A 21,241-nucleotide genomic window follows, 5' to 3' on the forward strand; every position below is an offset into this window, starting at 1 on the left:
CACTATTGTACCATTACTCTGATTTCCCCCCCCCCTTTCTAGATTTTGCTACCCAAAGATTTTATTTTCCCCTCCTCAACCTTCTTGGAGCAACTTCTATGTGTGGCATCAAACACATGATGCCTGCACTCAAAACTGACTGCATGTTGCAGTGAGAAACACTCTGTTATCTGTGCTGCTGACCTTCAATGGAATACCACCTTTGCAAGCCTAACCATAAAAGGAATCCATGAGTACCAAGTGTTTAGAAAAGGCAACCTTCTTGTCTTTGAAGGCTTTAGTGCTGCCTTATTAAGACATTGAAATAATAGTCTGTTGGAGAATCTTTGGAATGTTCTAAGTAACTGGGCCCAGAAGAAGCTGTCATATCACATAGGCTGCTGATGAACTTTAAAATACAAACATGCAGTTCAGTTTGCTCGGTATGTATTATTCATGAGAAACCAGCTTTGAGAAATACAAGCACACCATTTCTTACGTGAGCAGAATATTTTCAAAGCAAGGGACAATGCATGCACTTGTGAAAATGGCTATGTACCTGCTGCACCAATAAAATGCACAAGTAGGTAATCAAGTGTACAGTATCCATCTATCTTTCCATCCTTCCATTCATACAAGCATTTTGGGTGGGGAGATAAGAAGAAACTAGACTAGACCACAAGAGGGACTTCATACCATTCATGTGATGATTTGGGCTCACATAATATGGTGATGAATGTGGTATAAGGATGAAAGTCAGGTATGCATAGAGGACCAGCACAAGGTCTATGCACCACTCTGTTCTCTCTTATGTTCTACACAGGATTTGGAAAGTAGAGTTGGCAGGGAAATTATTTTTTCCCATGAAAAATTTCAGTGCAGATAAAATTGTGCTAGTTTTAGTTGGAAATATTCTTTGAAATTTTGAGGGAGTTTTGCTGAAACAAAATTTTAATTTCGTTTTTCATAAAAATTTCCAGTTCATTGAAACACAACGTGTCATGGAAAAACCATACTTTCAGGCATTTTTTAACCAACTCTATTGAATAAGACTTGTGCTGTCTTCTACCTAGGGTTGAATTTCACTCTTTGCCACACTCATCTTGATGTTATATGGGCATCTTGCACAAATCATCATCATGTGCATTGCACAAAGTCCATCATATTGTCCAGTTTAGTTACTTTCCTCCACCCCCACACAGCTGGAAATTGTATACAAGGAATTAGTTTGCTCATGTAAGTGCTCATTTGCTTATAAAGATACTGATTTTTGCAGACACAGAACGGTTAGGCATTTGTATTGGTGCAGACATTTCACCTCGGTTTGAAAATATAGCCCTTTGTGTTAAGATTAAAATGCCACAGAAATGCACAGTATTTAACCTTACAGAACAGCACGCTAAACTTCATTCTTAGCTTCATGCATGCAGCCTCATTGACTTCACTGGGGTTGCATGAATGTAACCGAGAGCAGAATTTGGCCCAGCGTGTTTTTCATTCCTGACAGTGAGTTCTGTGACAGATATTAAAAATGATTGTGTATAAAAAGGCTCTCACTCAGAAAGAGAGTTGGTTTGAATAAGCTGAATTAAGTAGCATGTTTTCAGACTGCATTTGCAATTTCTGTTCGAGTTTGAGTTCGAAGGAAGAAGGTCTGCTCTAACACCTTGTGCAAACCTGTTGAAATCAATAGAGATAGTGAGAGAAACAAATGGAGTTTCCATGATTCATAGTGTAAGCAGTGACACTGGAGTCTGAGAGTGAGCCTTCTGCCAGCCTGAGTGAATGCAGATCAGATTTTCTGTTTTCCACGCTCTGCCTCCTCTGCAATGCTCCACTTACCTAGGGAAAAGGATGTTGCTCAGATTTTTGTTTCCAGTGTAGCCATCTAGCAATTTACTTGTGCAGGGTACTCTTTGCAAACATCCAAGTGCTGCATGGCAGCCAGACTGAAAATCCCAGAGCCTTGGAGTCCTCACAGTACATGGAAGGAGGATTCCTTAACTGTGGAGCTGCTCCATGACTCCAACGCCAGCCCTAAGTGTGTAATAGTCTCGGAACTTACAGCCTCCTAGTTTGTGATGGGCAATGTTTCTGTCTCTCCTAAACGCCATGCTGGAGCACCTCACTGGTGCCACTGTTGGTGTGCTTTGCACCCGGATACAAGAGGGGGAAAGATCTTCATGGACTAGCACTCAAAAGTCAACAAGGTTACCACCTGCTTGGTTTTAAAGCTTGTCTTCCCAGTTTTTAACACCCTCATTCACTCCCCTAGTCTCAAAACCTTTTGTCTACACATAGAAGTTGCACAGGTTTAAGTTAAATGGGTTTATATCTTGTTTATATGGGTTTTGCTTGCACCTGTAAATTTCCCAAACAAATGAAGAGTGTCTGCTTCGAGGTCTGCACTAATTTAAATAAATAAATTTCAACATTAGTAGTCACATTGGTGCAATCATATGTGTAGATCAGTCCTAAAATGCTCCTCCTATGTAGGGGTGGAGAAGGGAGCTACCTCTAGGGAAGTGCTACCTGGCAGAGCCACTACCAGCCCTCCATTTCTGAGAGCCCATAGTCAATACACCACTCTGTCTAGTTCCATCATAAGAAGGATGGTGTTTGCCTTAAGGAGCAAGGCTTGGTAAGGGAGGCTAAGGCACTGATTTAATTTTTGACTGGTGGCTTACAAATCAGAACATGCTTTTAGTGAATGGTAGAAAAATTATTAAATGGAATGAAGCAGACTATAAAGTAAGAAATGGGCCTTGTATAGGAAAAGTCTTAACAAAAAGAGGCAGAAGGAGATGTTACTAAGTGCCTGCCTTGATTTGCCATCATTAACACAGAAATTTGTTGGACATGAGCCCTATCATTTCTGTCTAGCTAGGATCGTATTTAATACACAAGCTTGTCTAATTCAATGAACACATATAGGCAAAACAAAGCAAAGCTGCATACACTATTAGTTTTTTAAAATGTCAGCAAAATGAAACTGACATTTATCAATCAAATGCACTATACACTGGTGTGCATTTTCTAATCAACCAAAAGAAATGTTGTGTTGGGGGAAAGTAGCTATGCAGGATGCTAACTTCCCTTCACAATAACGCTCCTCCTCCTGGAAGAGCAGCGCCCAGCTGCCAAGCTAATGAGGTTATTGTTCTTTCTAATCAGTAACTGCATCTCTTTTGTCAGACTCTACCCATTGGTCACTGTCTGCCAGTGATCGTTTTGTTACGTGGCCACACTGCTAAGGAGCAATTGTCTGTTGACATTATTTTTGGGCGGGGAGGTTGCTTGAGCCATGTACTGGTGAATTAAAGTCCCAAGGAAGGACATATTTATAACATCTCAATCTGTTCTAAAAAAGACCATGATATCAAAAGGACAATCCACTGAATAGGGGGATTTTTTTTCATTAGTATGATTAATGAGGCTTTGTCTACACTGGAACTTTGTCGGCAAAAATTTTGTCATTCAGGGGTATTACAAAAAAAACAAACCCACACACACCCACCCCACAAACAACAAAATTTTACAGACAAAAAGCTCTGGTGTGAACTGTGTTTTGTCGGCAGGAGCACTCTCCTGTGGACAAACAGCAGCTACACTGCGTGCCTTTTACCGGCATGGCTGTAGCAGCATAGCTGTGTGATTAAAGGTGGGTAGTATAGACAAAACTTAAGACTACGTTTTAGAGTAGCAGCCGTGTTAGTCTGCATCCACAAAAAGGACAGGAGTACTTGTGGCACCTTAGAGACGAACAAATTTATTAGAGCATAAGCTTTCGTGGGCTACAGCCCACTTCATCGGATGCATAGAATGGAACATATAGTAAGAAGATATATATATACACACACACACGGTGGAAGTTGCCATACAAACTGTAAAAGGCCAATTAAGATTAAGGTTGGAGCAGGGGCACTGGAATCATTTTTATAATGAGGGTGCTGAGAGCCATTGAACCAAACTGTAAACCCTGTGTATAATGGAAACCACTTCAAGTCAGGGGGTATGGCATTCTTCCTCTATGGTTCATTGAACTGAGTTCTAAAGGAAACTTTGCCCATGCCACCAGCAATTTGATAGTGTTTACATAGTATGCTTATTCATTGGTAAAATTTGTTAGTATTTGACTTCATTTTTAATCCACTATCCTTTTTATAGAGAAATCTAATCTTCTGTATATCAGAGTTAATTTATGGTATTTGATCATAAGCATTGCATAAAAGTGTGAATAAAATTAAAACTCGTATTGAGAAGAAGCAGACATACCTAAATGCTGAGTGGTCTGACTAATTTTCATATTTATCCTTTGAGTATTTTCCTATTTGGAAAATAATCAGAATTTCTACAGAACCTAATAACTTTTATCTTCTTGTACAGCTCCATGAAAGCTGGGGAAATAATTTAATACCAAGTTCAGCTAAATCTTTATATTTACATTTGGCTAGTGATTTCAAATCATACATTTTTTTTTAAAACGTAGCTTACGTAGGCTCCTCATTGGCCCCATGTGACCACACTATGGACAGCCCAAACTACAGAGGGACAGGTTCTCAACTGGTGTAAATCAGCACAGGTCCAGTTGAAGAGCTGGCCCAGATTACTCAAAACTATGTTATAGGGGCAGATTGTAATTAGGCCTGATTAAGGTACTGTACTTCAATAATGATCCATACTCTCACCGAATATAAATGACAACATGATTAGTCCTGTTAAACTCAGCATGATGACTTGTGAACTACAGTACTATCCAAAGGGAGTGAGGGAATCACAATCTGGTCAACAAAAATGCTAAACTTCTTACATGCCAAAACTAAGGCATTGCAATGTTATACTGAGCTATTACACGCATCAAAGAGAGAATTAAAGTTTAGGGGGCAGATCCTCAGCTGGTGCAAATGGTCATAGCTCTGCTGAAGACAACAAAGCTAGGACCAATTTACACTTTTATGGCATTTTGAAAATAACATTTTTTCTTTCTGTGGTCAAAAGTATGGGAAATGATTAATGAAACAAACATTTGCCATAATTTTTTTTTAATTTAGAAAAAAAGGCCATTTTGACTGGAAAAAAGTTTTGATGGAAAGTTTTCAACCAGCTCTACTAATTACATTAATCTATATATAGAGATATATATTCACACACACATGCACAATGGCCCAGTTATGGTTGGTGTGGGAACCTTAACATTGAATTTCCCAACCTGTGTGCCTTCAAAACTTCATCTTAGTGTTGAATTAACAAAGTTATTTGCATTTAATTTCCTGAGCGAAGGAGGGTTTAACGTAAGAGAAATCTGATAGCACATTCAACACTACACAGAGTGTGCAATAGGAGATTCCAATACATGCACTCTGTATCTTGTTTCACTTAGTGTAGATTTGCATGCAAGGCACAATAAAAATATGTGATCATTCACATAAACTTAAATGCGTAATCATTTCCATAAATGCAGTGTTCCAGATACATGTGTGCTTGTGTGTGGAGTCCAAGCCTAGATATATTTTTAAAAATAGCATTGTATTACTACTATTCATAATACGTAATTTTTAAACACATAGGCCAAGACTAAGTAATAGGTGCCTAAAGTTATAATCCAACTTCCATACTTTTTATGCCCTAAATAAGCTCCAATTTAATAATGACTTCAATAAGAGATGGTGAGTGCTCAGCAGATTTGAAAATTAGGTCACTTAGTAGCTTAAAACACTATGTAGGCCTGTGGTCTTCAAAAGAGAGTAAGGTGCTCAAGTCCTTTTGGAATTCTAAATAAATTTGGTGTCTAACTCCCCTAGGCACCTTTAAAAGCAGCATAAGGCACCCATTTTTTTTTTATTTTTTTTTTTTTTACATTTTGGCAATCCTGTACAAGGTGCACTGGGATCTGCCGTCAGTTTCTGGGGCTCCTGTGGAATAACAGTGAATAATAATGATTCATAATAATAATGCCTAGCTCTTATATAGCACTTTTCATGAGTAAATCTCAAAGTGCTTTATGATGAGGTCAGTCTCATTATCCCCTTTTTACAGGGGAGGAAACCCAGGCACAGAGAAGTGAAGTGACTTGCCCACCAAAGTCAATGGGATTTCACAGAGATCAGAGCCCTCCAGATGCAGAACTGGGGCATAAAGTTGTTCCTGCTTAATCAAAGTCCTTCAAATATGCCAAAGGCACTTTCCCTTCATTAAGTGTAAACTCTATGGCACTTGAGTTACCTGAGCAGATCAGCAGGTGCATAGGAATGTTACACCCACAGCCACTCTCTCTCCCTCTCTCCTCCCACCCTGTTGCATCTCTCCTCCTCCCCCACCCTCTAGACAGCAAACCTAAATTTTCAGCCTAACAGGTAAACTTTTCAAAAAGTGAAATGTCTGAAAACAATATCTTATAATGCAAGTGCCTTTTCAACTCTAACAGAAGCATAGCCAATATTTTGCTATGCTATGGAAAATAAATATTTTCGTTGTACAGCTCTGTGGTTTATATGCCCAGAAGGTGTTCTCTTCAAAGACTTCAAAGATTGTTTTTCCTCTGAACTGATCATTTAATTCTAAATTTCTAATCAAGACATTCTAGAGAACCAAAAGATTTTATGAAAGATGGTAAGTTTCACTCAGTTTATTTTATGTCTACAGCTCCCTAAATCTGAGGACACTTTCAGTGCATGTCTTCTGTCAAACCCTGGATCAAAGGTTAAAGATGGGTGTAATGAATGTGCAACTAATGCTAACAGGCCACATCCCTGTCCCAGCTACTCTAAAATAATTCTATTCTTACTCTAGATTTACAGCGTTCTAAATAACTTCAGAACCTGGCCCAATGTCCAGATGACACTTACCCATATTTTGTTTCTCTGACTAAAGCTAACAACCAATACCCTTCCACAACCAATTGTAAAATGCTCTTTGCTGTTCGTTTTTGTTTCCCAGGCTTTCCAGCAGCCCTTAGCACCTCCAAGGAAAACTGCCCTTATACCAAATGAGGTGAAAATCTGGCACTGTCACAGTACTGGATTTAGGCTCTCCCTCCTACTGAAAGTTTGATTGGTTTAGTAGAGGCAGTACTGAGATTACAGAATGATCCTAACATACAGATGAGATTAATATCTGAAATAATAAAGAGTCTGTTTTGTTGTCTGCTCTGGGAACTCAGCATAGGCACAGCAATTTACTGAAGTTTATAATTCTGCGTGGCTAGCTACTTAGGGGAACAAAGCTCCATTTATACAAACTTCTCAGTCAGGACAATTTAAAAAATATCAGTGAAGCTGACTGATACTTTTAAAAATAAACTGCATGTGCCTCTTTACCAATGTTCATTTTGCTCCAAAGGAAACTTTGGCGTCTTTGAAATTTTGTGATTACAAAATATTTTTTGTTTATGCACCCACAAAATGGTGCTAAAAGGACATATTATAATGAGACTATGAATCATGCCTGTCAGGCGAGCTTTACCATGAGTTCTGGGAACTCTGAAGTAGACTCTGCAAAACACTGTTCATTATGACACTGAGGGCCAGATTCACTTGTGAGCTCCAAATATTTAGTGCCAGGATGCAAAGCAACTGTAAAGCCAATTTAGCAGCTGGAGCATATCAGTGAATCTTGCCCTCAATTTCATGTGATGCTTGCAAATTAAAGGAAAAAAATTAAGCAGAATTTTCCATGCCTCGATACTTTCAGAAGGTGAATATTTTTATGGAAAGATTAACAAAATCCTTACATGCATTTTGAATTCAGGCAATATTAGGAAAAACAAAAACTCAACTTTTTATGATAAAGAATTCTAATCACTTTTTTTAAAAAATGGCACTACAGTAAAAATGGCTGGATTTTGATATTTGGCATGGACATAGTGCTCAATAAAGAGGGTGTGTTTTCTTATGTTTGAGTGTTGGAAAATTGTGTGCCTAGCATGTGCAACTGAAAATTCTGTTAGGCTTAAATACATGTATTTCAAGAAAGACACGCTGAACCAAATTCTTCACTCAGTGAAGGCCAAATCATTGCCACTATAGATAGCATAGATGCATCATGGGGACAGTGTGTGCAAGAAGTCCTTTGTCACCCCAGAACAGCCATGCAGGGGCTCTGGAGAGTAAGAGGGCAGAACTAGAAGGTTCAGAAGAGGTATGTCTGGGCAGGTTTCACTGGAGGAGTGAACAGGTATAACAGCAGACATTTGTTATCACATTCCATAACACCTTTGCACTATGGTGACCACATTTAAGACATAATACTTCTAAGCCACTTTGCCAGTTTGCCTTCTCCTTCCCAACACAGCTCAGGTTCATAAGAGTTATAACTGAGCTTTAAAGTTTCATCAGCACATAAAGAATGCGCAAAGATCCCAAAGAGGTTTAAAAAGTACTCTCCATACATGAAATTTAACCACTTCTGGGGTGTAGGATGGCAGCTAGTGACTAATAGATTGCACAACAGTGAGTTGAAGGGGAAATTTCATCCATCTCTACTGTCAACTACAAAAACAAAACAAAGCAAAAAATCTCACACTCGGGGCTGAAACATTATAGAAGTCCTAGTCTCCCAGGTGTGCTCAGTTGAGAAGTTGATAATTCTAGTATAAGAATTTCATCTCCTTCTCTTTTGAGAGAGAGTGTGTGAGCGCGTGTGCACAGTTATCTAGATAGAGGTTTCTGTAAGTAGAATCCTGCAAACCCTTACACACAGAAGTAGCAAGCAGGATCCTTCAGGTCATTGGGGCTACTCATGGGTAAAGTTACCCATTCCTGTTTTAGTGCTGTGTTCTGCATTGCTACATTTGTACATTATTCTTGCTTTAGGCCAGTGTTTAGGCTAGCAACACTGCCAGTCCCACTCCTTGAAAAAATCAGCCTCCCTCACTTCAAAATCATGGTTAATAACATAGTAAAAACAACCTGACTGGTTAATAACTAAGACTGGTTAATAATTAAATCACACAGTGTTTTAATATCATGTGCTGCAAAGAGCCACGGGAGACACATTAAAGAGCCCCTTGTGGTTCCCAAGCCTTAGTCTGAGTATCACTGATCTAAGATAAGTGAAATGCAAAAAGGAACAAAAGACATGAATAGTGGAGAGGAAATGTCTTTCCTTTTAAAAAATGTAAAATCCACTGTTGTAAAGTGCTTTGAGATCCAGGGATGCAAAGTGGGGGAGGGATAGCTCAGTGGTTTGAGCACTGGCCTGCTAAACCCAGGGTTGTGAGCTCAATCCTTGAGGGGGCCATTTAGGGATCTGGGGCAAAAATTGGGAATTCGTCCTGCTTTGAGCAAGGGGTTGGACTAGATGACCTCCTGAGGTCCCTTCCAACTCTGATAGTCTATGAAGGTGCTATGTATGACTGGAACCCACTGCCTAAGAGAGAGTTCAAGGGGTCAAATTCTCCTCCCATTTATGCTAACATCAGTGGAGTTGCCTCACTGCCACAGAGAAGAATTTGGGCTTAGTATACTTTACTCAAAGGTTTTACAGCTACAAGCCAGGACCTGGGTGCATTGGCAGCAAGCTTACACAGCACACACACACACCCCTACACCTGTCTGGCTCTAGCATGAGTTATTGGACTGTCATTTTCACCTTCACCAAAAATCACAAAAAAATTGCTGAGAAAGAGAGAATGTCTTTTGCATTCCAACAGTAAGCACATAATACCCTAAGCAGTAGTCTGCAATTTTAAGATGATCTGTATTGATGAGTCATCATAGTTTGGGGCCACTTATTGGATCAAATCCTTAGGTGGTGTAAAGCTGTATAAATCCATCGAGGTCAATGGAATTATGCTGATTTACATGAACTGTGGATCTGGCCCATTAGTTATTATTTGTAGTTTATTGATAGGATAGCCCCAGGCTCCAGCCTCTGGGAGGAATTCGGTCTACTATGTTTCAGATATTAAATAAATGTGATTTTTCTATCATGTACTCCTGTAGCCTATTTTTGTCGCTATCCCTACTATTGCAGGACAAGATGTACCCTGCGGCTAGGAAGGAAGAGTGAGACCTTCCTGCTCCTCCAAGACTGCCATTAATACGGTTTCATAAATCGTCTAGTTCACGTAACTCATTCAGGGCTTAATCCAAAGCCCAGTGAAGTCAATGGAAAGATTCCCACTGACTTTGACAGGCTTTGGATCAAGCCCCTGGGGCCTTATCCTACCATCAATCCATGCACTGAACTCCCGTGAACCTTTAGGGGCAGGATACAGCCTCCATTCTGCTTCACAAAGCATTGCTGGATACAGAGATATAGCACATCACATCTACCACATGCATGGGATCTGCTTCTCTGTGGCCCTGTACCTGTGCAGTCATTTACACAAGGGCAAGGTGGTTGTAAAATGCCACCAGATCACAATGATAGAGTGTAAAGTGAATGTAAAATACTAGCATTTGGATTTGGGAGTGATTGAAAAAAAGATCTACGAAAGATTCTGGGCATTGGATGGAGAGATTTTATCACCAACAAAGAGATCCAAGAAGTCACCAACCAGCAGCTCCTCTCCACCAGAATCAGACAGAAGTGCTGGACATATCTGGAACATGTACTCTGGATGCCAACACATGGACTCCCACTTGAAGCTGTCAAGTGGAAACCAACTGGGATGGGGAAACGAGGGTGCCCAAGAGAAACCTTAAGAAGAACCCATAGCAGAGAAGGCAGAACAGTCGATCTCAGCACCATCATGCAGATGGAAGCAGCAGTTAATGACAGAAAAGGATGGAAGAGATCAGTTTCCGTCCTGTGTGCCAACACTGGCATGAGAAGGCTGTATCAATTCAGCATTTTATACCCCCTTCCCCCTCCCTTTGCACACAAGGTGCAGGCCAATGGAGAATCAGGCTGCTGCCCTTTAAAAGGGAAGGCAGGTTTCCTAGGGTCAACTCTGAGTATGTGTATCCCAAATGTCAGAGCTAGATGCTGTAACTGAGCCAGTCACAAATTTTTTTTAAGCACATTTCTAAGAAACCGTAGGCCTAGTGTCTGCCCCTACTACTGGACCGGCTCTAGTTGGGGTTGAAATCAGATGTGAGGTTCTCACTGGAGCCAGTTTGCCAACACAGACCAAGATAGCTCAAAGTGATAGAAGGCTGGGGTACACCGTATGCTGCTGGCCACACCTTAGAAATGGAGCTGTGTGAACCCCCTAACTAGCTCATGCTGCATATCACAATAGACACATTAAAGGTCAGGAGCATTGGACCTGTTGTGCCTTAGCAGACATGGTAAGCAGGCCATGCCCTAGCCCTTGCACTCTCTTGAGCACCAGGACCATGCTGAGGGAAAGAAGCTCCCCATGTCTCCTTCATCCCAAAAAAGCAGCTGGGGCAGGATTTGCCCCATGAAAAGTGCTTCAAACTAAATTAGAGAGTCAGGCTGCAAACACACAGACAACCTGCCACCTCCACACTGTTTTACGGACAACAAAAGAGGCACTGAAATGGGTTGATTCACAAGCTCTGTGATGGGCTATGGATACTTTCACCTCCAGGTCACTTGTTTGAAGCAAGCAGGCTTGGGTATTGTCTGAATGTCATCACAGCCCTTTGGTGGCCTGTATGAAACATGGTGGTCTCAGTCCGATTCACAGTGTCCATGTGGATAGCTGTCCGTATCACAATGAATCTGCTTATAATTAGGCTCAGTTAACAAACATGCCCATTACATAAGCCAAATATTCATAGGAACTGCTAGACTAGTGATGCATCTGTTCCTGCATCCTGTCTGGGACAGACGTCAGTACCAGATGTTTCAGAGGAAGGCATAGGCGCAGGAACTAGGTGTGTGCGCGGTGCTGCAGCACCCCTAGCCCTTATCTGGGGCTCCACTCCTGGTCCCGCATGCGGGATCCCGGCTGCTGGCCCCGCGCCCAGGGCTCCACTCCTTGCCCCCCCCCAAGCTTTGGGTCACAGCTGCCAGCCCCCCATGCCCAGGAACCTGGCTGCCAGCCCTGCACCTGCCCCCAGTTGTGGCCCCAGTAGGGTTGCCAACTTTCCGACTGCAGAAAACTGAACACCCTTGCCCCGCCCCTTCCCCAAGGCCCCACCCCCATTCACTCCATCTCCCCTCCCTCTGTTACTCACTCTCCCCCACCCTCGCACACTTTCACTGGATTGGGGCAGAGGGTTGGGATGGGGAAAGGGGTGAGGACTCCAGCTGGGGCTGTGGGCTCTGGGGTGGGGCTGGAGATGAGGGGTTTAGGGTGCAGGAGGGGGCTCCAAGCTGGGAGGTAGAGTCGAGGGGTTCGGAGTATGGGGGGGACTCTGGGCTGGGGCGGGGGGTTGGGGTGTAGGAGGGAGTGAGGAGTAGGGGCTCTGGGCAGGATTGACCTCAGGTGGCTCCATGAAAGCGGTGACATGCCTCTGCAGCCCCTACGTGCAGGGACGGGCAGGGTTCTCTGCACACTGCCCCTATCTGCAGGCACCACCCCTGCAGCTCCCATTGGCTGTGGTTCCTGGTCAATCGGAGCTGCGGGGCTGGGGCAGCGTGTGGAGACCCATGGCTGCCCCTGCACTTAGGGGCTGCAGAGACATGCTGGCTGCTTCTGGGGAGCCATGCAGAGCCAGGGCAGGCAGAGAGCCTGCCTTAGCCCTGCTGCACTGCTCACCGGACTTTTAACAGCCTGGTCAGTGGTCCTGACCAGAGCTCCCAGGGTTTCTTTTCGACTGGGCATTCCTGTCGAAAACCGGATGCCTGGAAACCCTAGGCCCCAGCCTTGACCTCCTTACCCCGTCCATGTCTCCTGCTCCTGAGCCGCGGCCCCACTCCCGGCCTCAGCTCTTGGAGGGCAGGGGGGCACGGATAGGGGTAAAGGAGGGATGAGGTAAAAAGTTTGGGGACCACTGCGTTACAGTTTGGTTAGCTGGCTTTCAGCACCCCCACTATAAAAGTGTTCCAACGCCACTGGCGGAAGGTGCAAGAAACCTTGTAGGAGGCAGGTGTGTATTAACCTGCCTATTCAATGGGCATTACATGGCACACCCTAGAGCAGTGCTTTTCAACCAGGGGTATGTGTACACCTGGGGGTCCACAGAGATCTACCAGGGGGTACATCAACTCATCTACATATTTGTCTAGTTTTACAACAGGCTGCATAAAAATCAGGAGCAAAGTCAATACCAAATAAAATTTCATACAGACAATGACTCTGTTATACTGCTCTATATATTATACACTGAAATGTAAGTACTATATTTATATTCCAACTGATTTATAATTATATGGTAAAAATGAGAAAGTAAGCAATTTTTCAGTAACAGTGTGCTGTGACACTTGTGTTTTATGTCTGATTTTGTAAGCAAGTAGTTTTTAAGTGAGGTGTCACGTGGGGGTACACAAGTCAGATCATACTCCTGAAAGGGATACAATAGTCTGGAAAGTTTGAGAGCCAGTGACCTAGAGATAGTTTCCTCAGCTTACATCTAAATCACAATGACAGGCCAGTGTGGGGAAATGTGAAGGCACGGCTCATCAGGTGCCAGTTCTCAGAATAAACAGAACATTTTAGTTTCATCAGTTTGGCACTTTTCATGAGTACTAAATTCATGTCATGGAAAAAAATCTCTTTTAAAATAAGGGAATAACACAGAAATATTTCCGTGTCTGAATGTTTACGTGGGCCTTTGAGGTCTAATTTTTTCCTGACATAGAGGAGAGAGAAACAGATAGAGATGTTACAGGAATGCTTTAAAAATAAAACAAAAATTAAAATTTTTAATAAATAAAATAAAATCACAAAAATTAAAACATAATTCATGGAAAGGTTTAATATGAAATGTGACTAGTTGCTGATAATTGCCCTCGTCCTGCAGTCCTTAAGTCATGATTTCATTGGGGCTGAGTAACAGTGTTGCCAACTCTCCAGCTCCTGGAGTCAGGTAATGACTTGAGAATCTCAGCTTTCATTTTCAAAAAGTATGTTTCTAGCCCTTGTGGTTGCAGAGAAAATATCTGAAGTTGTGAGCCCTAAAGTCTCCAAAAATAGAAAGTGAATCATAGATCTCATGATTTGTAAAGCTGTCTTGGGATTTTTAAGGGTATTCCCTTCATTCCTCTGAACTCCTGATTGCCCAAGACGACATATATTCACTCTGGGTGGCCGAACTACCATCCAGTGAGGCTGGGGTTTAGAGAGCTTTGAAGCATATTGGTAGGTCATTGCACAGACCTGTCTTTGTCTCCATGGAGTTCATGAGTCTCTGCACATGATCAGGAGCTCCCTGGTCTTATCTGCAAAGGCCCACACTCTGCAGTGACACACACCCTCCCCCCACCTGCTGCCAATGTTTTTAAAGGATTGACTGTGAGGGTTCCAGACAGTGGCTACCAGGCAGCCTCTGATGAAGGAAGCCCCCAGCAGGATTCCAACTGCACTCTGCATCCACAAAGTCAAGCTGGGTTATTGTGGTCCAGTCAGCTCCACTGGGGAACTCAGTAGGGATGTGATTTGTCCCACAGTGTTTTGAATGCCCTCCAGGGGAAATTCAAAACACAGATCTCCATCAGACAGGATATGCCTCCTTGCCTACACTATCCAAAATTCTTCAAGGAAGTTGGGGTTATGGGTGGGGAGAGTAGATTGCTAACAGTCACCCTCTAGAGTCTCTCTCTTTCCTTTCAAACAAGAACAACAACAGCAAAAACCAAGCTGTTATAAACTGATAAACTGGATCTACATGAAATAAATGTACATTCATTGCAAATGATCATTGGGTCAAACCTCCGGCATGGGATAAATCTGAACATTACTGTGTCCTCACATAAACACCAGGCCTCTGCCAATCAGTGAATGTGACTGGCACCTATATCCCTGTCAGCAACTACGACAAGCATTTTATTCAATTCGTGTATTTCTTTGCAAATTTACTTTGTGGTGAGAGCCCAACAGCTCTGGAGACAGAAGACCCTGTTTACCAAGAGGAATGGTCCAGCACTGGAACTGGCCATGCAAGTTTCTCTCAAACTGTCCAACCAAATGCATCAACACAGACCTGGAGGGAACACTAGAAGGTAGCTCATTCTCCATGACCCATTCAGTTTACAGCCTCTTTGTTAAGCTTGCTAACCAACTTGACAATTGTGATGGTGGCTTTTGAAATGTGGAAGCTACCATCTCATTTCACATCGGCCACCATGCTTTCATTGGCTTTATTTATCTGCAATTGACTTTCCTGTTTCCCAAAGCCAAAGAATCAGTTTTCCACCCTGATCTGAACCATTACATACACAGTTCTATAGGATAGTGCTTTGCTTCTAAAACAAATATCAATTAAAAGGCACCTATGTCCATCCATGTGATGTCCTTTCCGCAATGTATTTGAAAAGTCCTGCCTGAATGGGCAAGACCATATTAAAAATGTTCAAGGCAGATATAAAAAAATATGTATTTTATATTATACCCCCTGGACTTTTTTTTATGTTTCCATATAAAACTGCTTAGTAAAAAGAAATAAATATACCTCTGCAGTGTTTGAAACTCAAATACTGCAGCATTGTGCTAGTACATGAGAACCTGGACATGAAAAAGACTAGAAACAAAAGTGAAACTGACTATACTGTTTTCAGTATCCAGATGAGAGAGAAAGAAAGAGAAATGGGTAAATTATATGTTTTGAAATAATGTAATCATTGTAACATAAAGAAGGAAATTTGTTTTTGTTTTGTTTTTTTAATATAAGGGGCCTGATTCCTTCCCCTCTTATGCTGGTGTAAAACAGGAGTAACTCCACTAACATCAATGGAGTTGCACTGGTATAAAATGGGTGTGAATTAGAGGAGAATTAGTCCCAATATTTTCAAGCTGTTCATTTAATAAAGTCTTGTCACTGCATTTTAGCTAACAACATTCACATTTAGGGTCACATTCTACTCTTATTTATACCAATGTCAATCTGGAGTAACTAGGAGCAGAATTTTGCCTCTATAATCTATATCAAACAGTTGCAAACAAATCATAAATTTAATGTACTAGTAGTGTAGATATTTTAGCATACAGTTCACATATGGAGTAGTAAATAGTCTAAGGGTAAGTATTCCCATATTAAGTACTCAAAGGGTTTTATTTCCACTCTGCTTTCCTTCAACACGCTATAATTTGAGCTCTATCTCTGTAACCACCACCTCAATCTGATTTCTATGACTAGCAAGCAGTCAGACGCATGACATCTGACCATTGTCAACTTGACAGGTTCCTTTCTATTGTACCTGTAAATGATTTCACATTGCCCTACTCCACCTTCAGTACTTACATTCTTCCTCAACACACAAGGCTGGGATTTTCAAAAAAGCCTAAGAAAGTTAGGCACCCAACTCCCACTGACTTTTGGCGTCTCCCCAGAAACATTACCCATTGCCATTTTTTTAAAACATATTGATAGCAAAGTTGTTCAGTAAAACTGCACCACACTTTGGATATTTAGATACAGAAAGCCTCAAAGCCACTACTAACACAAATCAAACCACTGGCTCTGTTTTCCAATGTAACACCTCACCTCTCCGCTTCAAGGCGCATTTCCTCACGCTTTTGCCTCCTGAGTTCTCTGCGGCGTTCAAAGTCATCCATGGTGCGTGTTCAAGCTTTCGAAACTCCAAACAGATCAGAATCTAAACTGAGAAAGGTCAATGAGTTAGAAGGGACATGGAATACGATTGGATGCATTTAATCAACTGAGATAATTCAGGGGTGTTTTTTTTTTGCTTTTTAAACTCCACTGATACTATTTTCTTTTTCTAGCAATAAAATTCCTCAGTATTGTGGAGATAAACAGGCTTAATGCAATGCCTAGTAGGATAAACACAGCCCATTCCTGAGTTTATTTTCCAAGTTAAAATTAAATCAACATGCATTAACCTAAATACTGTATATATCTGCTAGCCACAGACTAGCTATTTGTAATGCCACAGGTCCTCTTCTAGAAACAATAGCAAGAATTCAGCAGGACTGTAATTGTCAACTTCAAATTTTATTGGAAGCAATAAACTGCTACACAACAGATTTCTCATTTTCTTCTAGCTGCACAGATAACGAGATGTTCTGGAAAGGCTGACAGTCCCCCTCCTTTCCCCCTCAAAAAAGGGAGAGAGAGAGAAAAAGAATAGAAGCCAGAGCTTTTAAATACCACCCAGAAGGAGACGAGTTGTGTATAAATCCTTCTTAAAGAACCAAAAGCAACTTTTTTGTAGTTTAATCCATGCATTTTAACAATGCCCTACCTTCTTCTTGATAATTTAGTCCATGAAATATTTCCCCTGTATAATTCTTCATATACAAAGCCTTTTCAGCCTTCGTTTATATCCCATCAAGCCGAGTATTACAGAATTCCCCTGCAGCCCCCAAACCAAAAAATGACTACCAGAAAAGGGAAAGCTGTTCTCTTTTTGTCCCTGCTTTGTTTACAGAGCTGTCAGTGGTTAGTTAAACTCTGCCTGGAATCTGGCATTTAAGGCCTGCTCTAAGATTGCTTCCTGTGTAGAGCTGGAGGCCTCAACTTCCTCTGGAATCCTAGCCTAGACTCTGCACTCAGAGGGTTTTTTTTTTTCCCTCCCTTAAAAACATTTTCCAGCTCTTTAGTACAAGAACAGCCACTTACACTGCGAAAAGAAAGAGTTCAGATAATAGCTGCCTTTCAACTGAGACTAACTGCTTACAATTTAAAAAAGAGACAAAGAAGCTGCATTCATTAATTATTTGAAGGGGGGTTTTTTAAAAAAAATCTGTTTATCTGCCTTAAAGCTTTACCTCTGCAGTATCTGAGCATCTTCCGTATCAAATCAACAACAATAGTGAAGTCTTTAGTGGACCTCAGGGAATCTCTAGCACATCTCCATTTTGGGGGTAAAAACTCAGCTTGGGTAGGAGTGGGATTTTTTTTGGGGGGGGGTGTCTGTTTTTTGAAAGGGCGCTCACCACAGAACAAGATTATTGGCACAGTTTTGACCTTTACAATAGAAATATAGCTTTTCTGAATGCGTTTTTAGCAAGTTCTGATTAGACTTCCAGCAGAGAATCCCAAAAGAGGACTGGATCCAGTGAAGATACTTGACCAGACGCTTTTGAAGATCATATACTTTATGTGAAACTACCCATTTCTTGCAAATTTCATGAAAAAAGAAAATTTCTTTCTGGCAAATGCCTGGGGACAATATGAAAAAAATATTTCTTACTTTCTCTCATCTCTACCATAGCCCCAATTCAGCAAAACACTTAAGTACATGCTTGGCTTTAAGCACGTGCTTCAGCATTGACTTCACTGCGACTACTCATGTGCTTTAAGTTAAGCACATACTAAGTACTTTGCTGGATCAGGGCCTTAATATCTGGGCAGTGAGGAGGTGGAAACTTGCATTGCTGTGAATGAATAAACTCCTTAAGTCTCTATGGCTGTCAATCACCTTTCCATTGTACTGAATTAGCTCTTAGAAAGCAAAAGTGATGCTGTTCTTATGCATCATTTTCAACCTATTGGAGCCATGAAACAGAGCCAGAGCATGTTCCCTAATATAGAATTACTACTTATTGCAAAGGTTTCAGAGTAGCAGCCGTGTTAGTCTGTATTTGCAAAAAGAAAAAGGAGGACTTGTGGCACCTCAGAGACTAAGGAAAATACTGTTTCCACTGAATGCATCCGATGAAGTGAGCTGTAGCTCAGGAAAGCTTATGCTCAAATAAATCTGTTAGTCTGAGGTGCCACAAGTCCTCCTTTTTCTTTTTACTTATTGCAAAGTACTCTCAGGCTGCCACCGCTGGTGACGGCACAATGCCAAGGCATGCTGTTCCGCTTTCTCTCGGTACAATGAAACAATTGCAAATTTCCTTTCAGTGATCTTCAAGGCAGACAGCCTGAAAGCTTGCACCCACTGGTGAATTGTCAGCAACTTACTTAGTGCTAGATCACTCGCTCTTGTGTACTAGATGATCTGGTGATCCTTTGTCCTTAGACTCTGTAATGCATACAGAAACCTTCAGTCTGATAATGTCTGGGCAGATGGCAAGGTGTGATTACCACTGGTGCAAATGACCACAAATCCACTGAAGCCAAAGCTCTTTTGCTGGTTTACTCCTAGCAGTGAATCTGGCCCATTGTCTGTAAGAAGGTCAATGTAGGAGGCTTCCTGGATTTGAAAGACAGGAAGGGTGTCCAGCTCCAAGGTATTGCTACGCCACTGTGGTTTTTAAGCCAAGTTTACCCACTTGCTCAGCTAGCCTAGAGAGTCAGAATGCAGTACACTCCAGCCATGTGCCCTTCCTTCTTCCACCTGACATTCCTCCAATGACAGGGGCAGCAATGGGGATGCAGCATAGTGTCATTCTCCTTATTCTACACTGCCGGGGGACCCCATTTATGCAGGGTTATTTCCTAGGGTCCACTTTTATGGACCCTTTATACTGATAGAACAGCATAAAGGGACTAGAGCAGAAAGGAGATTATAAAAGAAATGAGAAACCCAATTTCCGGCCTCAATCTCCTGCACCCTGATTACTGAGGGGCAAGAATGCTGTAAAGAGCGAGTTCTCACTGTTGGGGCTGATGTTTCCAGGAGAACTGAAATAACATAACATAAATAAAAGAAGTGTCCCTAGCCTCTGCTTGCCAGAAGCTGGGACTGGGCAGCAGGGATGGATCACTTGATGATTACCTGTTCTGTTCATTTCCTCTGGAGCACCTGGCACTGGCCGCTGTCAGAAGACAGGATACTGAGCTAGATGGACCATTGTTCTGACCCAGTATTGCCGTTCTGTTCTTAAGGACACTGATTTGAGTGTTAGTATGGTCCAGTGAACTTGAACAGAGGAAATCTGAGTCCTATTCCTGGCTCTGATACAGATACTGTGGGACGCTGGACAAGTCCCTTTCACTCTTCTTGCCTGTTTCCCTTCACACCTCTTGTCTGTTTAGATTGAAACCCTTCAGAGCAGGGACTGTCTTTCACTATATGTTTGTACAGGGCCTAGAACAATGGGACCTTGATCTCAGTTGTGGCCTCTAGGTGTTACTGTCATATAAACAATAAAAAGGAAGAAATTCTGGCACTGGAGATTTATGGATCAGAGCTCAAATGTCTGAGCAAACATGGCCCGAGCCATTCTGTCTGTCCTATCCTGGAGGTCTGCCAGGGGAAGTGTGCCCTTCACCAGCATGATAAGAACCTGAGCCCACAGAGCATCACGAGTGCACTAGCTGGTACGCTGACTTTCCACTCATACTGAGGTGGTAACACCATACCCATGCTGACATCCTGTGAGAATGCACAAAGCTCCCCTGTGCCTCTGGGTCCATGGCAGAGGCTACCAGAATTTATCACATTCATCAAAATTATTAGCAGTTTTGTAGATTCCATCCTACCAGGCCAAATGTCTACAAAGAACTAAATAAAACATCATGGCTCATCTGCCTCTCCTTCAGTTTTCCATAGCCCTGACCTAGAATGCATAGGCTTGCCAACCCTCCAGGATTGCCTGAAGTCTCCCAGAATCAGCATTGATTTCCCGGTGACTATTGAAAGCAATCCAGATTTTAATAGGATTTTTTAAGAAAATGACATTATGTCATGTTGGGGGGGAAAAAAAAACTCCCAGAATAGCTTCAGAGTTGACAACCCTAAGAATGCAGGGGGTTCTTTCCAGTACAGTACCTTACAGTACATCCTGCCCTATGTAAGTATAGAGTGCCTTGCTTTACTTGTGCACGTGATCTGGCATCTATGGGACCACAAGTACCACCCAGGGTAGGAAAGCAGAGCCCTTTCAAGTCTCCTTCTGCAGCTGAAAAGTGGAAGAATGAGCAAGTCTCTTTATTCAACTACATCTTGTTTAAACTGGCACCCATGAAATGCAGCTATAACAAGTATTCTAGAGTAATATCTGGGCGAATTAGAGTTCCTTAGTCTATCTTCAACAAATAAAATCTGTTTTCTATGAAAATCTGTCAGAAAATGTTTGGAAATACTGGGGTTTTTTTTCTTTTAAACTATATGTCATTGGACCCAATTCAGATCTGTTATAAGTGGGCACAACTCCCATTGAAGTCAAAAGGTGTTACTCCAGAGCTGAATTTGTCCAAATGTCACATCCCATTTAAGCATCTACTGTACTTTGAGACACTAGGAGCAGCTAGCAATATTACATTACCAAGACTAAAACTGACATTTAAACAGGGTCTAAGAATTCATCTCCAAAGTTACTTTCATGTGACCACATCTGCAGGCCTTACTGTAAAACTTGGCCAACTGTTCGTGTTGACTGAAGATACTGAAC

General features: G+C 41.9%; 1 protein-coding gene across 13 annotated transcripts in view; it reads right to left on the bottom strand.

Annotated features, from left to right (window-relative positions):
* The window catches only part of CALD1 (caldesmon 1), a 236,498-nt gene that overhangs the window by 98,342 nt on the left and 116,915 nt on the right, over positions 1–21,241 (bottom strand). For 10 of the 13 annotated variants that reach the window (XR_012155774.2, XM_073319384.2, XM_073319326.2 and 7 more), the window contains one exon: positions 16,479–16,595. Coding sequence is in view for 12 of the 13 variants with exons in the window: in XM_073319384.2 (XP_073175485.1) it covers positions 16,479–16,549 (71 nt within the window). In the remaining variant the exon portion in view is untranslated. Of the gene's footprint in view, positions 1–16,478; positions 16,596–17,199; positions 17,363–21,241 lie in introns of those variants that run through there. The other 3 variants (XM_073319366.2, XM_073319356.2, XM_073319335.2) reach the window with 3 other exon arrangements.

This window comes from Lepidochelys kempii, chromosome 1 (genome assembly GCF_965140285.1).
Source record: "Lepidochelys kempii isolate rLepKem1 chromosome 1, rLepKem1.hap1, whole genome shotgun sequence".
Classification (NCBI taxonomy): Eukaryota; Metazoa; Chordata; order Testudines; family Cheloniidae; genus Lepidochelys; species Lepidochelys kempii.